Genomic DNA, 20,227 nt, shown 5'->3' on the forward strand with positions numbered 1-20,227 from the left:
GCAACAACAACAACATCATAATGTCGGGCTAAACCTTAACCTGGCTCTTAATCAGATTCTTGGTCAAGTCCCTAACCAGGTTCTTGACCAAAACCTGAACCATCCCCCGATGGAAGGACAAAGCTGAGCTATAGTGCCCATCAGAACTAAAGCCGCCAATTCATTCGAAGGGTCCCGAAGGAGGCACCACAAACATACTCACCGTGCCTCGAAAAAGAGTCAGCTCACCCCATCTGCGAGCGAGATGGATAGAAAAAATGAGAACAAGGAAGCCAACCAATTAGGCAACTCATCTGCATGGCAAATATCTCGCACCCCACCGCTGGTCGCCGAGATACTCACAGTTCCAAGGCCTAAAGACTTCAGAGCCCCCAACCTCGAATCTTACGGTGGGATGACAAACCTCACGGACCATGTTGACAATTTCTAGGCCTTAATGCAACTACACGGGACCAACGATGTGAGCCTGTGCATGGCTTTCCTGAAAACTCTCTGATGCATAGCTTGGATGTGGTACTAGGGATTAGCTTCCGACTCCATAAAAAGATGGGACCAGTTCACCAACCTGTTCATCACTCACTTCACCACTAGAAAAAGGTGACCCAAATCTGCAACCTATCTACTAAATGTCATGTAGGGACCAAATGAGACATTCCGTGAGTACATCAAAAGATTTTACTTGGAACGTCTCTAAATCCCCAACCTCGACCCAGTGGTACAGTTCACCGCGGTAGTGAACAACATCCACCATCCTGTTACGTTGGAAGATCGAGTTGAACCCTCCAACTTCTATGGAGAAATTCCTTGCTGAAACAGATAAGTTTACAAAGGCGGAAGAGGTGCTGGGATCCCGATTAGAATTGTCCAGGAAGAGAAAGCGAGCAAAAGAAGAAGCAGGAAGCAGTAAACAACGACAAATGAATAAGGTGCCAAAGAAAAGTCGATCACCCCGTAGCAAGTAAAGCAAGTTGCTGAGAAGAAAGAGCAAGTCTCCCCATCGGAGTTCAGGCTCAGGCCGACGATTGAGAACCCCGTGAATACAATATAGAAACTATGCTGCTCTCAATGCAAAAATGGGTGAAATTTTAAAGCATATAAAAATAGGAGTATGTAACATGGCCACACTCAAACGTTGAGATGTGCATGTGGGGCGCTACGGGGCGCGCATATAATCTCGGTAATGTAATGTGCGGCTGCAGTGTAGTCTAGTGGGTAGGGTGTGGGCAGGAAATGAGTAGAACCGTAGAAGAAGAAGCGGGCTTGTGAAATGTGAAACTCAACTTCCTTGTTCAAATCGATTTTGCTACCGCCAAAAGATAGAAATGAAGACATCCGTTGTTACATCGCAGTCGATGGAAAGCCAATTATAGGGCAAAAAGGAGAAGAACCTAAAATCAATGGAGCGAGGGATGATAAGCGTGGATCAGTGGAGTGAAAGGAGTCAGGCCTATTTCCTGACTCATCTCCATTCAGATCACACCAAGGGCTTATCTTCCCAGTGGAGCAAAGGCCCACTCTTCTGTTCTCCCGTTACAGCTAAGCTTTTTCCCGTTAAATTTCCCGAGTTCGACTTCTCATTGCTTAGGGTTTTGGAAATCGGTTCATCCCATTTGCTTTCTTTGGTCTCTCCTACCACTGGATCGAAGACTACGGTTCAGGTCACAGCCATTGATGCTCATCATTGCCCTGGTAATAAGAAGTTTATTTAGAATAAGAGCTTTTAGCTTTGCTTGTTCGTCATTTGTTGCATTTAAATATCGAAGAATGAATTGTTTTTCAAGTTTATATTCTTTCTGAATCACGACCTTTTCTTTTCTCTCTTTTGGAACTGAACATAACGGTAGACCACGTTGGAGATTTTAGTTTAACGCTTCAAAAAAAAAAAAAAAATCTGAGACGGATGTAAAAGCTGCAATATCATTATATTCCTATTGGGCAGTTATTAATGGTCTGCTGTCAAGCTTATGTATTTCATTTGTTTGTCTTTGGCAGGGGCTTCAATGTATTTGTTCCAAGGTGAATTCGGCTGTGTGCTATATACAGGTGATTTCCGTTGGGAAGCAACCAGTGAAAGGGCTAAGCTAGGGAAGGACAAGCTCCTCAATGCTCTTGGGAATGACAAAGTGGACCTTCTTTACATAGACAACACATATTGTAATCCATTTTATTCCTTCCCCCCTCGAGAAGTTGCTGCTCAGCAGGTTCACTTTAATCTCTATTCCTTCAGGCTTCTGATTGCCTCTAATTAATAAAATAGTGATAAAAATTGTATGATTAATTTAGTTCATTATTTACTGCACAAGTTGATCGGTTAGGTCTGAGAGTGACCACTTTGCGCAAGAAAATGCTGAAGGTTAGGTCTGTGTCCAGTCTATCCATCCCAAGTTGCCAGGACCCGGGATCAACATTGAGTAATGACTAATGACGCTTTGCAAGTTGCTCTATTGGCCAAGACTAGTTAACCACATATTAATAAACTAGCTTGAGGTCAAGTTTCCTTGCACAAGAAGATTGTATAATAAGCTAACATTAAGCATTAAGATGATATTGGTATTTCCATAATGTTAATGGTTGGAGACAGAAGAGTGGACAAAGAACGTTGTTAATAGTGTTCTAAAGTCGTTAACTATTTTTTCCCCCTAAACATATCAGTAATTACTTCAATGTGTTTTTCATATTCCTCTTCAGATAAAGCGATTCATTAGGGGCCATTGATTGGTGTAATGGTAAAATGTCAAGCTGAAGGCATGAGAATATGGGTTTGGGTATGAGAGTGGACACTTTGTGCAAAAAAATGCAAAAGGTCAGGTCTGTATTCAGTCCAACCCTCCCAAGACCTTGGATGGCCAGGACAAAATTGGGTTATGTTTCTTAGCTAGAAGTGGTTCATAATTTTGGGATCATAAAAGAGAAGGTATATGCATGTTCTGCTTTTGTATCAATGCTCACAGTTGAAGTTATGTGAAGATGAATGGAATTTTCAGCAAGAAATAAAACTATTTTTAGTCATCTGAAGGTTCAGGTGATTCTTAAAGAAAGTAAATAGTAGTGTGCTTGAGAAGATATAACAAGTTATAGATTTGAGAAACCTACAGACATAGTTGTCAAGGTGTTGCCTGTATGCATGTTCTGCTTTTGTATCAATGCTAACACTCACAGTCGAAGTTATGTGAAGATGAATGAAATTTTCAGCAAGAAATAAAAACTGTTTTTAGTCATCTGAAGGTTCAGGTGATTCTTAAAGAAAGTAAATAGTAGTGTGCTTGAGAAGATATAACAAGTTATAGATTTGAGAAACTTATAGACATAGCTGTCAATGTATCACCTAGGTGACCTTATTATAATATCATTTATATTTCTGCATCATATTAATGTGTGTTAATACATTCTATATATATCATTACTTTGTTTTAATGTTTTACTATTATTGAAATTTAAAATATCAAAGGGTTTTGAGGAGAGAAAAGGAAGAAAGAAAGAACAGAAGTATAAAGATTTTTCCCCCTATTCTCTCTCTCTCTCTCTCTCCAATTAAGCAAAACAGCATCTTCATCCTTTCTTTTTCTATTTTACTTTCCATATTGAATATTTATCGTATAAAGTTAAATTACCTTCTTTAGTTGCTAATAGATATGAAATAATGAAATTAAAAGATTTAAAAGATTTTTATCTTATAGATATGATGATTTGCCACATTTTGAGAGGAAATTTAATGTTCTTCACAAAGAGAATTGCTATTTTTTAATTAATATGCATGCTGAGTGGTATACTACTGAACTAGCCAAAAGATTTTTACCAAAAAAAAACTAGCCAAAAGTTAGTTTAATTCTTTTTATTGCCTAGGCAACTAGGCACCCCAGTGCTGCCCAGGCTTAGGCGCCTTGACAACTATGCTTACAGAAATTGGTTAGTCAATTTAGCTTCTCATATGGCTATAACTTTAAACACTAGCACTGGTGATTTTCTATTGAAAAAAAGCACTAGCATTAGGGACATCTGCAAAATTTTCTTTCAAGTTGCTACTGCCAAAATGTTTTTGGAAATATGAAGCTGTTGGCTTGTTGCTTGTTCCATTTCTATGTCTTGAAGAACATGGTAGTAAAGAAGTGAGCTCCTGCATAACTGGTTTTCCTCCTTGATGGTTGATTAACAGGTTGTTGACATTATTGAGTCTCACCCCGAACATGATATCATCATTGGAATTGACACCCTGGGAAAAGAAGATCTACTACTTCACATCTCACGGACTCTAAAAACAAAGGTTTGCTACTTTGCCTTACCACTATGAAAAAGACAGTGGTGATTATAAATGCCCTGTAGACCTCATAGTCTAACACATGGTGCACATGCAGAAGAATGATTCCCATCATGCTTCTAGTGGAGATTCTATGCTGAAAATGTTGAATTTTATTGACCACCCACTTTTTTTTTTATTACTTTTGATGGTTAGAGAAAGAGAAAAAAAAAAAATCTTGATGGAGTTCACTAGAAGACAATGTGCACCGTCCTCCCCAGGCTAAAACTGTTTGTTTGGGACTGTTAACCTTGACAGTTACTAGGATATGCTGAGGCTGATTATAGGTCCTATTACTGAGGTACAACATTCAAATAAAGTAGCATTTTTTACAAAGATAGAGATGTTAACCTGTGGTATCACTTGATGGTGGATGCCCTTCCTGTTCTGCATATTCCATGTGTGTGACCATGCCACTTGGATACTTTATCATGGTTCAAAAGTGCTGATATGATGACTTAATTGTTGTCAACTTTACCTTTATCAAATTCTGTTATTTTCTAGTTTTAGTTAAATATTGGCATTTTATTTGTTCTATTTGAGAAGAAATAACAAGATTATACTATAGAGCTTTAATAGTGATAGTGACTGCTATTTCAGGGATAGTGGTTTCTAATGGCTGTTATTTATGCTATTAACATAAAATCTGATGCTTGTTATTGTTTAATAGAACCTGTAATAACCATCAGTGTTTTCAAAACCAGACCGGAAAACCGGGAACCGATCACCTGACTGGTTCCATTTCACCCCAAAACTGCTTTTTTGGTAAAAAACCATTGATTTGGTCAGCAAACCGCTGACCTGGGCGGTCGAACCATCGACCCAGACAACGGTTTTTGGCCTTTTTTTATTTTATTTTTCAGAGTGAGCTGTCCGTTCAGTCCAAATGGTTGGACCATTCGACCCAGGAACTGGACCCCAGAACAGTTCCTTGTTCAGTCCGGTTTTAAAAACCTTGGTTTCAACCACTCCAGATCTGCTACCCAGCAAGTGTCCCGACATCCCTACCCACAGAACACCACTGCTGTGTATTGGGAACATCTCCCCACGAATGACGAGGGGTATTCCCAATGCATAGCTGTAATGTGCTGTGGATAGGGATGTAGGAAGAGATTGTGGGTAGCAGATCCAAGCCTGGTTTCAACAAGAATCGTTTTAACTACTAATAATGATGTTCAAAGAGTGTAGAGTGCCTTGATCTTTTTCCTTTACATATTTGAATAATGCTTCTTACTAAGAAGGTTGGCCTTGGCACAATGGTTGGGTTGCAACATTGCAACCTGTGTGACCAGGGTTCAAATCCTTGTGCATCTGTCCCTCCCCAGACCCAGCATTGGTGGGAGCCTCGTGCACTGGGCTGCCCTTTACTTACTAAATTAATGGCTGAGTGCTATTGAATGTGAACAATCATTGAGAGTAGCCACTTTGTGCAACAAAAAGAAAAAAAAAGCCCAAGGTTAAGACCATATCCAGTCTACCCCTCCCCAAACCCCAGATAGCTGGGATCAATATTGGGTAATGCCCTAAAGTTTCATGGTGTCAGATTTCTGTGACACATTATCATGCATCTATGTATCTTAAATTCATAATTTAATATTAATATCTCCAATAAAGAAGGTTAAGAAGAAGTATTTCTAAAGTATGACTAAAATTTGTGGCTTCTATTTGTTTTTAAATGCCAAATTTGCAGCTATTATCAATGTAAGATCAAATTTCAGTATCAATCATGAATAGATAAATAACATCTTAATGTTGGTGACTTGCTTTTAAGGGGTTTACCAATGGAAGCTTGTCTTATCTCATTTTTTTCTTTAATGGCTTGAACCTTTTCTATGATGGATATTTCTTTTTTGCTGCTATAGTTGTTTTTGAATATGCTATTGTTATTCTGGTGCTGTAAATGCTGAATTTTCACCTTCATATCTGTTATAATTGTTCTTTAAAGATCTGGGTGTGGCCAGAACGCCTGCAAACGATGCACCTTCTTGGCTTATATGACATCTTCACAACCGATACTTCTCTTACTAGGGTGCGTGCTGTACCTCGTTACAGCTTTAGCATTGATACTCTTGAGGGACTAAATTCAATGCGCTCAACTATTGGCATCATGCCCTCTGGTCTTCCATGGGTGTGGAGATCCCTTGAAGAGAATGCTGATTCTCCTGCTTCTTTCTCAATTTGCCATAGTGCTGGAAGCAAAGGGAGTACAAGTGATGGGCTTCATGTTGATAGATGCCAGTTGAACTCAAAGTCAAGCTCTGCCCGAAGATATCATCCTTATGCATATTCAGTTCCATACTCTGATCACTCTTGCTTTGGTGAGATAGAGGAGTTTATTAAGCTTGTCCAGCCTTCCAAAATAAGAGGAATAGTTTCTTCATCATTTAGTTACACCAATCCCCTTTACCATTTTTCCCACCTCTGTGGAGTAAGTCAATTGCCTGAGCAGTTGGGCAAAAAAGTTCAAAAAGAAGAAGAAAATGCCAGAACTGTCCAAACCAAATCTGCCATTGGATGCAGCGAGTACAGAGAGACAAAACCAAAAAGAGATAGGACCCTGAAGGCGGGTAATTTACGTGTGTACAGGAGCAGGATAAGTGTGCTTAGACGAGTAAGATGTGGTGCGAAGATTGTAGAAATGGATAATATTGATTGATCGGATTTAAATGCTACAATCATGTACCATGAATATAGAAAGTAAAGTAGTGTTGTATGCATTCAACTCGTATTCTTACTGGTTGCATTTGAAGCCTTGAATTGTTGCAAAAAATAAAATACCATTGAAATTAAAGGTGCATGGGACCCGTGTGTGGTTGATGTGCACTGGCATTTGGCAATCAAAGTTCAAAATATCAAAATGTATTGGGCTGTATCGGCTGATATGCATCATATCGGTGACCTCCTGATTGCCCCTACAGTGAGTGCTTTGGGGTCTGACCTGGTTCAGGGGGTACATAGGCTTTAAACTGACCCCCTAAACCAGTTTGAAAAAACAACACTAAAAAAAGCGAAGCTTGATTCAGGCCGATACACCCCAATTGCTGTATTTTGAATCTTGTTGGCAATGAGCTCATTTTGATTCAAATTGATTTGAGTTGATTGTTAACCATATGATTTTGGCGTTTGCAGTGAATCCTCACTGTTCTTCCAAAATCGAGTTTGGGGATGAGTCAAAGCGTGACACCGTGACCTTCCCAGTAACCTATGTACGTGGAGAAGGCAGGAATTGTGTTGGTTGTCACCATCCATCTTCTTAAGGCTGTGTTTGGTTGCACTGCAAATAAATTTACATTAATGTAAAACTATGGCTGTGTAAATGATTTGAGTGTAAATTCTGACCAATTTTTTGTTTTAAATTTTAGCTTATCTTGTTTGATTGCATTACAAGTGAAGTAAATTAAGACATGAAGTAGAATAAAGCAATGGTTTTCGAACAGCTATTGATTCGGATGGTCAGACCGTTTGGCTTGGGAACCGTCTAAGCAAATGGTTCCATTTTACTCCAAACCCGGTCCTTGGCAAAAAACCGTTGAATCAGTCAATGATTAATTGACCCAGGTGGTCGAACTGTCGACCCGGAAACCGGTGGTCAGAACGGTTCTGTTTTCGGGTCGTTTTTTAAACAAGAATTTGCATTTATTACATTTGCACTCCCATGCATTTATACTAGTGCAAATAAATTTGCACTGCAACCAAACACAGCCTAAGGAGGCATTTGGTTCCATTGAAAACAGTGCCACATTGCAAGGTTCAAAGTATTGATACATATCGGCCTGTATCGGCCAATATGTATCGTATCGGAGCCTTCACGATATGCCCTTACAGGGGGTGTTTTGGATTGGCAAGTGGTTCAAGGGTAAACCGGCCTTAAACCGGCACCTCTGAACCAGATTTGAAAAAAATAAAAAAAGAACAGAAAAAAAAGAGTACCAATACAGGCCGATACGCCCTACTGGCGTGTCGCCCTGTATCGATACTTTGAACCTTGCCACGTTGGAGTCACATTGGCAATTCATCTTCAACGGTTAAATCATTGTTTGGCTGGCTGTTTTCTCCCAAAATGGCAAAGATGCATCATTAAAAACTCGGGCCATTTGTGGAAATGGCACATGGTTGTTGATGTGGCACTGTTTTATTAGAAAATAGCAATGAAGCCAAATACATCCAACCATTGTTATTTTTTGAGAAAACACTAGACTATTGTATTGCCATTTTCTGAGAAAATACAACGAAGATATGGCAATGAAACCAAACACCACCTAAATGCACTTGTTTATCTTCATTTATGGTGTGCAAATTTGCCGGCGCATGCAAAGCATTTAATTTAAAAGTTGAGGTCTAATGGATGATAGAGCACATGATATCCTTTGCTCACAAGGAAAGAAACAAAATTAGGGGAAATCTAACTAAAACCAACCCCATAAATTTTAATTTTATCATACACTCACAACAATTTAAAACCTCCAAGTTTCAAGTTCCAATTCCTTACTTATGACACCATATCTTTGATGAGGGGTAATTTGGTCATGAAGTGACACTATAGAATAGTTGGGTGACACCTCGACACCATATAAACAGACCATTTTGGACACTTCACAGCTCCAGTAGGCCGAATTGCGAACAGTTAGACAGGACCTTAGGTCAGTGTAAGAAGTGACCTACTTTCACTGAACTGCCATAATCCCAGTTAGTGATCTACCTAATGTGCCGAGCATTCTCCCCCCTTAAGTGGTCAATCACCTTCGAATTCCCCGGGATCATGACGCCACACTGGAAGAACTGGCTATCACCCCCCCATTTCGGACGAGATTGGATAGACGTTACTTGCCTACACGGAATCCACCTCCAAGTGTGGAACCACCTTCGAACCGGATGGGCCGGAGATTTCAGACGTGTTTTGTGAGGCTCACGGCAGCTCGCCTATGTAAGGACCTCACCTCCACCCTCATGAGGTATGCGCGATTTAACATTCACAACTCTCTAACTTTTTAGCTCTCTCAAGACTCTTTATTAACTTAAGTATCAGAGTACCCACACCAAAAAAGCGTCAGATCACACATCACCAACCCTAAAGTATCTGACAATACCCCTAAAGTTTAAAATCCTACTTAAAGTACCCTTAAACTTTTAGAAACATGACACATACTATCCATCTGTTAATTATCCATCACATTCCGTTTATATATGACAACAAATGACACTTTTTTTTTTTTGGTTAAACCCAGTTTCGCTCTTACTACCAACTTAATCTTGTTATGCCATTTCTTTAACCCAATTGGTTCAGAAAAGGAAACCAAGCATTTCTGCTGTGCAAGATCCAATCCTTCGTGTATGGATTAAGGTGGTCAGTGCTATATAGTGCTATACCTTTACTTGATGGCAGGGAGAAACATGTGATAACTAGGCTTCTTGTCTCATCTAGTCAGATTGATTGTGTTATTGAAATAGGCTACTCCATCATAGCTAATTGCTTCCATATTTCAATTCCATGAATCTCTCTCTCTCTTAGGGAGGATTAGCTTTCTGGCGTCCTTTTCTAACAATGATTCTTCGATGTCCAAACCGCAATTTTGAAACTAGTTTTTTGAGATTTTTTTCCAAATCTGACTTTTGATCCACCCTCTATTATATCTGTTAATTGAGATTTGGAGAAACAATCAGAGTGAGTCACTATTAGATTTCACTTTGTAATATAAAAGCTCTTTCTTTTTTTCTTCTGAAATTCTGTCAATTTCATGGTTTAATAATGCATTATTTACCATATAAACAAGAATTGTACACACTCGCAATAACCTCTATTAAACAACAAAAGTTTTGTTTGCTAATTTCCCCATTTTCAGAATTTCTCGAAACTTCATTTATCTGAAATGTTTCAAAACTAGCTTTCATATCTATCTAATTCTAGAAGATACTATAAAATACAGCTTCCTATTCATCTATATGTCACTCTCATCATTATATATATATTTTTTACATCTTTATGTGAAATTGTCTAGAACCCACCATCACTTTTTATGACTTCTCTTAAACTCATCACAACTTTTTAAAACGTCCAAAACTCACTATGTTACTAACTTGACGTTAAACAGACTAACGGGAGTTAACACATTACCATTTTACCCTTCATAGAAAAATATAAAATATATACCTATATATTTTAATATTTTAACTACAAAAACATGAAAAAAAGGAAAATGTTCAAAAAAATATTTTCAAATATAAAATACATAAAAGCACAGAAATTACAAAATAAAATAAAAAACTATAGAAATTGAAAACAAAATTAGAAAATAAAAATTGTAGAAAAACACCTAAAATTATAGAAAAACACAGAAATTGCAAATAAATAACAAAAAATACAGAAAAATTTATAGATTATAGAAAATAGAAAAATGTAAAAAACATAAATTAGTAAAAAAAATATTGGAAATTATAACAAAACACTAAAAATGCAAAAAAAAAAACAAGAAAATTGAAAACTAAAAAAGACAAAAGAAACTTGAAAAATATAAAGATTGGATAAAAAAAAATTGCAAATATACATAAAATGATAAAAATTAAAAAATTATATATTATTGAAAAAAGTAAAAAATTGTAAAAAAACACAAGAAAATGATAAAAATTAAAAAATATCAACTAAAAAGCAAAAATTAAAGAAAAAGATTTTTTTTAATTATATATTTTAGAAAAAAATTAAAAATTACAAAAAAACTAATAAAATGATACAATTTTTCAAAAGTTAAACATTGAATCTGAAGATTGCTACAACAATTACAAAAATATTGTTGCATAAATTTGTAGAACACTCGATGGGGATTTACATTCCATATTCAAAAGAGTACGTTGCAAATGTTTCAAAACATCAAAAATCTTTGAAATTTATGATCATATTCTTTCAAATCTTCAAACTAGTAGATTGTCTTCTTCAAGATCTGAGTAAGAAAGAAGGTGCTACGGTGGCAACAAGACCGAAGAGGGTGGTGTGGCGGCGGCAAGATCTGAGCAAGAGAGAGGGTGGTCGAGAGAGAAGGTGCTATGGTAGTGGCAAGATCTGAGCAAGAGAGAGGGTGATGTAGTGACTACCTTCAAGATCTGAGCGAGAGAAGGTGGTGCAGCAGCTAGATCTGAGAGAGAGAGAGAGAGTGATGTAGTGATTACATTCAAGATCTGAGTGAGAGAAGGTGGTGCAGCGGCCAGATCTAAGCGATGCAATGACTACCTTCAAGATCTGAGCGAGAGAAGGTGGTGCAGCGGCCAGATCTGAGCGAGAAACAAGGTGATGCAGTGATTACCTTCAATATTTGAGTGAGAGAAGGTGGTGCGGCTGCCAGATCTGAGCGAGAGAGAGGGTGATGCAATGACTACCTTCAAGATATGAGTGAAAGAAGATGGTGCAATGGTCAGATCTGAGCAAGAGAGGTAGAGCAGAGAGAGAATGAGAGAATTTTTGTCTAACCCTAACCTAAATGATCCTTTTCCCCTAATTCGCCATTCAAGGGTAATTTGGTCTTGAAAAGTGTTATTTATGCTGACATGACCATTTATGTAAAGAAACACTAACGGTGCACTAACGGAGAGTGAGTTTTGGAAAATAAAACTCATCTGACATGGTGAGTTTTGGACGTTTTGAAAAGTTGTGGTGAGTTTAAGAGAATTCATAAAAAGTGATGGTGGGTGGTTTTAGACAATTTCCCTTTTTATTTTATTTGATAGTTAAAAAAATTGATAGAAACATTAGTAGAATAAGAATAGGAAAATTATGAAGGACTCTACATCAGTTCAAGTAGTGGCGTTAGTGGTGGTTGGATGGAAAGCAGTTAGAAAGGATGAAGACTACCAGGATATGACTGTAATGACAACAATGGGGAGAAGAAAAATAGTTCAAAAATCATTTCCAGTTAAAGGTTTTTGCTAATATAAGTAACATATAATATTACTTATAAGGTTTTTTCTAATATAAGTAACATATGGATGGATTTGAAGAGAAAATCCTTGTGAATCCAAACGATATAATTAGGTGAAAACTTGAAGAATAATTGAGGGCAAAAGAGTCATTTTCTCTTATTTAACGACAAGGCATAATGGAAATTGAATTTTCAAAAGTTCAAGAAAACTCTAAGCAGAGAAAACATTACCTAAGACCAGGTTGCAGAACAACTCAATGACCCTAGTGATTTTTTAACATGCTAGTGTTTTAACGAGGCACCCCAGTGATATTTATGTCTTTTTCACCAAACATTGATGTATTCAAAAATCAATTTGGGGTCGTTGAGTTATAATGCGACCCGGGTCGCAGGTAATGTGTTATACTTTAAGGTTAAGTTTGGGAGTGCTTAAGAATAAGTACTTATTTTGAGCCGGAACTATACCAATAAGTACTTATTTGTGTTTAAGAAATAAGCCTGAAATAAGTGCTTATTCTAAGAATAAACATTTTTTAAAAACCCTTTTTTAAATGTTTATTTTCTTTCTGGCTTATCTTGGCCCGTCACGTCATTTTAAAAATATTATTTGAAAAAAAATTGATAATTTATTAGTGAAGTAATAGTATTTAAAAGTAATGATTCCTTAATTAAAATCTCTATATTAAGTTAGTTGGTTTGAATGAATTGCTTTAATTTGAATAACTAAAATAACTAATTATTTAGACTTATTAACTTAATTTCTAAAACTATGGTAGCTATTTAAAAAATATCTATTTAAACTATGGAAGCTTACTTAAAACTTTTGAAATTACCTAAACCCTAAATAATAATTACTAAAACTTTTGAAAGTTTTAAATTAAGTTTTCTACTTTATAATAATAATAATAATTAATATTTAATAAAAAACCTAAATGAAGTTGTAAGGCAATTAAGTTGTAGGAAGGCATTGGACCATAGGATGCTGATTGATTTTATAGGTGTTTAACCTTCATTGGATTGCTCACTCCAGTTTTATATTTTAATTTTTTTTTGGCATTGATTTTCAAAATGATTGGGACATTAGTTTATCTATGGTGCTATATTAATACACTTCCTCTCATGTCATCTCTCTCTCTCTTTCTCTAAACACCTACACTTATACTACATGTGACAAGAGAGTGAGACCCATCTGCAATGGGATCTCCTTCAAGTAAAATCTCCAAAGTAATACCGACCTGCAATAGGTGAGAGAGGGAAGGTAAGTAGGGATAGCTCAAAATAAGGAGACCAGATATCCTCTTCACACAACTCGTCTCACACCGATCTCATTGGCACATTTCACCTTACATTGGGAACATCTTCCAAACATAAGTGTTATCATTCATAGGAGATGTTCCAATACAAGGTGAGATGTACCTGTGAGGTCAGTGTGAGGCACGCTTAGGGATGACAATTTTTCCTATCCTCGACGGGAACCCGACTTCTCTGACCCAATGGGATCGGGGATAGGGATTGTTTTGGCGGGACGGGGATGAAGATTAATAGGAAACCCCGATTAGGATCGGGTGGAATGTTAATATATTTAACATATATATTAAATGTTATTTATATTAAATACATACTATTATATTATTTCTATATATCAAAACATATTTAAAACATTATTTATAATTTATTTTAAATAAATTTATTTTTCAAAAAAAATATTGTTATCTAAAAAACTCCGAGGATTCGGTTCCCTATGGGGAACCCATCCCCATTAGGGATCAGAGATGGAGAACAAATTTTATTCCCAACGAAATTCGGGGATGGGATGGAGGTTAGTTTAAGAATTAAGGTCGAAAACGGAGAATATGATCCTCACCCTAACCCGCTCCGTTGCCACTCCTAGACACAATGTGTTAGGAGCATATCCCAATTGCAAAATAAGCTATAATATAATAATAGGGGTATTGGCATTTTCATCTTTTTACTTGGATGGTGCCTCCATATTCGTACCGTAATTAACTAATATGTTTTACAAAATAGTTTTACTCTCTAATAACAGTAAAGTATATAGATATTATTTTTGGCATAAGTTTGATTTTTATATTTTCTTTGAAACTTTTATATTATGTGAACATCAAAATTTACAACTAAGATAAAACAAACTTTAGTTTTTTATCATTTATTGTTCTAATAAATTAAAGTGATAATGGAGAGAAGATCAGTTAATATACCTACATTTGGGTGTCAGTTGAATTCTAGTATAAGCTATATAAATCAAGGAAAATTAGGGAAAAAGCTTGATGAATAGAAGCTCTCTCTCTCCGATGGACGACCTAACTCAATACAAGGTGGAGGTATTTGTGGTGGTGAATCGATTCCAATATGACGACAGAAATGAAATGACATTTTGTATGAGGTTGTTGTAAAGGCCCACTCTAGGACAGCTAGAATTTTTTATCAATGCTCGAGGATGCCCCAACTCCCCTCTCCATCTCGGGTTAGCAATGGACCGGGTTAAACAATTACTGGGCTCTATCTGTTAGTATATAAGAACAACAAATTCCTAAAAATATGCAGAGGGCAAATGGGCTTAGACAATGCGGATAGAGTGAGAGGAGGGAAGAAGAGAGAGAATTTGTAGATGAGAAAAAATGGGAAATTTTTGCAAGTCATTTTTCTCTGTTTCTCTCTCTCTCTCTTTTTTTTTTTTTTTCTACCAAACCCAAAATTTAATTTTACTTTGATTTTCATTTAGTTGTTTGCATCTCTTATTTGGAGTCATTGTTATTATTTCTTAGTTGCCAGTTGTCCAATTTTTAGGTTGATTTAAGCCATTCCTAGGCTTATGATTTTGCTGAGTGTAATTTAATTTCTCTAATTTCATAATAAGCTATAAGAGAATACACACGAAGTGCACACTCATTGTTCAAGGTATGGCATCGTTTTATTTTCGTTTATCATTCTTTTTGCTTGAAATAGCTGTCCATGTTCTATTTTGGTTGATCAAGTGATCAAGTCTCACAGTTCTCACTTCTCAATTTTCCATAAAAATTGTATCCAATTGGTGTTGCCAAAAGTATCACAAGGTTGAACCCTGAAACCATATTAGACAAACAAGTTTTGTCATCCTGAATTGGCCAATAATTAATAACCATCTATGCTTATGCTTTTAGTTTTTTTTTTTAATTGTAAAAAAAATGTTTGCACATTTAAAGGGTTCTTTCTTGTATCCATTCTTTAACAAGTATGAATAAATTGAGTTATTTATCCCAAAGAATGAGGTATAAATTGCTAAAGTTCGATTTTTAATTGAAAATTATATTAACTTTTTCCTTCATGTTTAATCTCCCAATTATTCAATAAAGAATTATTTGAAATTATTTCCTTGCCTTCCTATTTGAGCACGGGCCCTTTCTGCTAGTAAGTGCTTATTAGAATAAACATAAGGTTTGAAACTTTAGGGGTAGTTTTAAGTAATTGTCAATACTTCAAGAGTAGTTGAAGTAATTAATCTAAAAAAAAGTTGACTGTTACAGTTAACCTCTCAGAGCGGCAATTTCTCCATCTTTGATTGATTACATGATATTGAAATGAGCGGCTAATGTGGGCTGAAACCTTGTTTGAGCACTGGATTATCTTTGTTGACTTAAAAAGAATACTATCGAACCATATGTTGTTCTGTGACCTTGAGCTGGTTCAGCTATACTTGTTTTCTCTGAAAGGAGGTTGGAGGTTCACAGTTTCACATTTGGGAGAATGTTTTTTGCAGAGATGGGAATAACCACCAAGTCATCCATCACTGCCCTAGTTTCTTTCTTCTTTTTGTTCTCTCTCAAAGCCTATCACTCCGTTGCGGTGGACAGAATCATTCCCGGCCAATCTCTCACAGGAAACCAGACCATAATCTCTAAAGGTGGTATCTTTGAATTGGGTTTCTTCACTCCAGGTAAGTCTCGAAACTACTACATTGGTGTCTGGTACAAACAAATCCCATCTCAAACCGTTGTTTGGGTGGCCAACAGAGATAATCCCCTACCCAGTCCTTCCTCAGAATTTAAGCTCTCTGAAGATGGGAATCTAGTCCTTCTCGACAACTCCAAAATCCCAATCTGGTCAACAAAGTTGAGCTCAAGCGCTAGCAGCCTAAATTCTTCTGTAGCAGTTCTCCTTGACACCGGAAATCTTGTCTTGAGACGGGCTTCGACTTTGTCTCGTGAATGGCAGAGCTTTGAACATCCGACGGATACATGGCTGCCTGGGGGAAGGTTGGGCATGAATAAAATCACTAGGGAAGTCCAACGCCTTGTTTCATGGAAAAGCGTGGAAGATCCTTCTCCTGGAATCTTTTCTCTTGAGATAGACGAAAATGGAAGTAGCCAGTATTACTTAGTTTCAAAAGAATCATATAGATACTGGAATAGTGGTCTATGGACTGGGCGGATTTTTACCTCAATCCCTGAAATGACTTCGAGCTATTTCTATAGTTTCAGCTATGTGTCCGATGCAAAAGAGAACTATTTCACTTATACAGTCAAGGATCCTTCTGTTCTTTCAAGGTTTGTGATAGATTTATCAGGGCAAATTAGGCAATATACTTGGGTGAATACCAGCCAGCAATGGCTATTGCTCTGGTCTCGTCCAAATGATCGGTGCGATGCTTACTCACTTTGTGGGCCTTTTGGTAGCTGCAATCCTAGAAGCTTGGCCTTCTGCGACTGCTTGCAAGGTTTCGAACCAAGGCGTCCCATGGACTGGAATTTGAGTGATTGGTCCGGCGGTTGCATGAGGAAAACCCCTCTGCTATGTGAAACTAATAATTCTGTCAACACAGAGGAAGATGGATTCTTGATGATGAGAGATATGCATTTCCCGACAAATTCAGAGAAGTTGTCAGTGGCCAGTGCTGAAAATTGTGAATCAGCTTGCTTGAGCAATTGTTCTTGTTCTGCTTATTCCTACTACAGCAGTGGATGTTTCATATGGATTGGAGGCCTATGGAATTTGAACCAACTCTTGGATGGTGATACCCATGGAGTAAATGTTTATCTCCGACTTTCGGCCTCTGAGCTGCCTAGTTCTGAAACTAAGAAGAAAAAATCAGTTTTTGTAGTTATCATGGGTATAGTTGCAGCAACTTTAGCACTCCTATGTATAACTTCCTTGTTAATACGTAGGTTCCGGAGGATATTGTTCCCAAGTTCTTTGAATGTGACACAGGGCACGCTGGTGACATTTCGGTATAGAGAACTACAGATTGCGACCAAGAACTTTTCTGAACCGTTGGGAAGAGGAGGTTTTGGTTGTGTTTTCAGAGGAACACTGCCTGACTCGAGTGCAATTGCTGTTAAGAAACTTGAAGGAATCAGACAAGGAGAAAAGCAATTCCGAACAGAAGTGAGCACGGTCGGTTCAGTCCAGCATGTTAATTTGATTCGACTTCGTGGGTTTTGCTCTGAAGGTACTAACAGGCTGCTGGTTTATGATTATGCACCCAACGGTTCTCTAGAAACTCATCTATTCCAGAAGGATTCCAAGATGTTAGACTGGAAGACGAGATACAGAATTGCACTGGGGACAGCAAGAGGATTGGAGTACCTCCATGAGAAATGTAGGGGATGCATCATACACTGTGACATCAAGCCGGAAAATGTACTATTGGATGCTGAATTCTATCCCAAAGTGGCAGATTTTGGCCTGGCCAAGCTTCTCAGTCGAGATTTCAGCCGTGTTCTTACAACGATTAGAGGGACCAGAGGCTATCTTGCACCAGAATGGCTTTCGGGCCTAGCCATCACACCAAAAGCTGATGTCTACAGCTATGGGATGATGCTCTTTGAGATAATCTCAGGCAGGAGAAACCTAGGGAAAGCTGAAGATGGAATGGGTAGTGAGTTCTTTCCTACACAGGTTGCAACCAAAATTAACAGGGGTGAAGAAGTGATTGATCTATTAGATTACAGGTTGGAGGGTAATGTTGACACAGAAGAGCTCAGTAGAGCTTGTAGAGTTGCATGTTGGTGCATTCAAGATGATGAATGCGAAAGGCCATCAATGGGACAGGTTGTTCAGATGCTGGAGGGAGTCTTAGAAGTGAGCATGCCTCCAGTACCACGGTATCTACAGACTCTTGTGGAGAATCAAGTGCATTATGAGGTATATGGGGAGTCGTCTTCCCGGTTTATTACATAGTTTGCTTGACATAACATCTATTTTGTTAGGTAGGTCAAGAACACGCTACCTTCACCTTTGCTTATTACCTGAGGATGAAATTCTCGATCCATCCATTTGCATACGGTTGAATCTACGTACTCATGTGTTTCTTCTCTTGGAGGTCTCTAGTTTTAGTATATGCAGTAAAGCTTCTGTCTAGTTCACTCTTGTATCATAGATTTGTAGTCTTAACAGTATCCCCCAATGTTGGAATTGCACAGCGGAAATAATGTAATTATAAACAGGAGAAAATACAAAGATGACTTCACTGAAATCACACCTGTACCCGACACTCAATACACCCAAACACAATACTCCTCTCAACACACTGCATACACTATACATTGAAATGAAATGGAATATATTTTCAAATACATAGGGGTGACCCCTATTTATACTTGAGCTGAGGGGTATAATGGGGTTTTTTAATAATTTTCTTCAATGTTAAGTAAACAACAAAAATGGTGTGCCACCGAACAGAACAGTGTGCCACGGTTCAATATGGTGGGCTCAGCTCGGTGGGCCACCGATTGTAAATTCGGTGAGCCACCGACTGGCCCACCTTTTTTTTACTTTTCAACATTCTCTCACTTGAAGACAATTTTCAAAGTGAAAAAAAACTTGCTCGAGAATAGCTGCTGATCATCTCTTGCTATGTGGCTTCAAGTCCCAGAGAAGTTCTACACCAGATGAATTTCTCCGATATATTGACAAAGCCGGTGATGAATTTCTCCCTCATCACCGGCTTTGTCAATATATCAGCAACGTTGTTGTTAGTGTGGATCTTCTGTAACGAGATCTACCCATCTTCAACTACCTCACGAACAAAGTGGTACTGTACATCAATGTGTTTAGTCCGTGCATGAAAGACAGGATTTCTTGCTAAGTGTAATGCGCTTTGACTGTTACAATGAATAGTCACCACTTCTTTCTTGATGTGGAATTCTTTAAACAACCTCTTTAGCCAAATACTTTCTGTGCATGCTTGTGTAGCTGGCATATATTCTGCTTCTGTTGTAGATAAGGCTACTACAGATTGTAATTTTGATGCCCAGCTTACTACACCATTAGCTAAAGAAAACACATAACCAGTAATTGATTTTCTATTATCGCGATCTCCTGCATAGTCTGCATCCACATAACCAACTAGTTTTAAGCTTTGGCCACTATAACAAATAGAGATTTCAGAAGTACCCTTCAAATACCGAAGGACTCTCTTCACTGCAGTTCAATGATCTCTTCCTGGATTTGCCATAAACTTATTGACTGCTCCCACTGCTTGTGCAATATCTGGTCTAGTGCACACCATGGCAAACATAAGGCTCCCTACTGCTGATGAATATGGTATGTGGGACATCTCTGTCTTCTCAGCTTTAGTGCTAGGTGATTGTTCCGAAGACAACTTGCAACCAACAGAAAATGGGATATTGACTGGTTTAGAATCTTGCATGTTGAAGCGCCGCAAGACCCTTTGAACATAACTCTTTTGAGTTATCCAGACTTTTTTGTTCTTTCTGTCCCTATATACCGTCACCCCAAGAATCTGATTAACCGCCCCCAGATCCTTCATGTCAAACTCCCTAGCTAAACGAGCTTTCAGTGTTGAGATACTTCCTTTATCAGTACCTGCAACTAGCATGTCATCAACATATAACAACAAAATGATGAAGTGATCATTACCAAAGTATGTGTAGGCACAATGATCTGCTTCGCATTTGCCAAACCCTAAGCTCACAATGAAGGAATCAAATCGCTTATACCAACACCTTGGCACCTGTTTTAGACCGTAAAGTGATTTGGTCAGCTGACAAACCAGATCCTTTTTGTCGTT

General features: G+C 37.7%; 1 protein-coding gene and 1 pseudogene across 2 annotated transcripts; both read left to right on the top strand.

The window, feature by feature from the left end:
• The first annotated feature begins 1,156 nt into the window (after nucleotides 1-1,156).
• Nucleotides 1,157-7,016, top strand: LOC104605730 (DNA repair metallo-beta-lactamase family protein). 2 transcript variants are annotated; one of them, XM_010270617.3, is made up of 4 exons: nucleotides 1,160-1,689; nucleotides 1,993-2,201; nucleotides 4,154-4,261; nucleotides 6,240-7,016. In XM_010270617.3, exons 1-4 carry the CDS (start codon nucleotides 1,398-1,400, stop codon nucleotides 6,948-6,950), a joined length of 1,320 nt encoding a protein of 439 aa, XP_010268919.1. In that variant the 5' UTR covers nucleotides 1,160-1,397; the 3' UTR covers nucleotides 6,951-7,016. The 2 variants fall into 2 exon arrangements, with proteins under 2 accessions (XP_088742751.1, XP_010268919.1); XM_088886625.1 differs by lacking the exon at nucleotides 4,154-4,261 and having other exon boundaries at nucleotides 1,157-1,689.
• Nucleotides 7,017-15,835: 8,819 nt separating this feature from the next.
• Nucleotides 15,836-18,688, top strand: LOC104605729 (G-type lectin S-receptor-like serine/threonine-protein kinase At2g19130 pseudogene; annotated as a pseudogene).
• The last annotated feature ends 1,539 nt before the right edge of the window (nucleotides 18,689-20,227 follow it).

Source organism: Nelumbo nucifera, chromosome 1 (genome assembly GCF_055504915.1).
Source record: "Nelumbo nucifera cultivar China Antique chromosome 1, China Antique-T2T, whole genome shotgun sequence".
Classification (NCBI taxonomy): domain Eukaryota; kingdom Viridiplantae; phylum Streptophyta; class Magnoliopsida; order Proteales; family Nelumbonaceae; genus Nelumbo; species Nelumbo nucifera.

Coding starts and splice junctions, on each gene's coding strand:
- LOC104605730 (XM_010270617.3), top strand. CDS start 1,398: ATGGAGCGAGGGATGATAAGCGTGGATCAGTGGAGTGAAAGGAGTCAG. Junction 2,202..4,153: donor GAGAAGTTGCTGCTCAGCAG/GTTCACTTTAAT, acceptor GTTGATTAACAG/GTTGTTGACATTATTGAGTC. Junction 4,262..6,239: donor CACGGACTCTAAAAACAAAG/GTTTGCTACTTT, acceptor TGTTCTTTAAAG/ATCTGGGTGTGGCCAGAACG.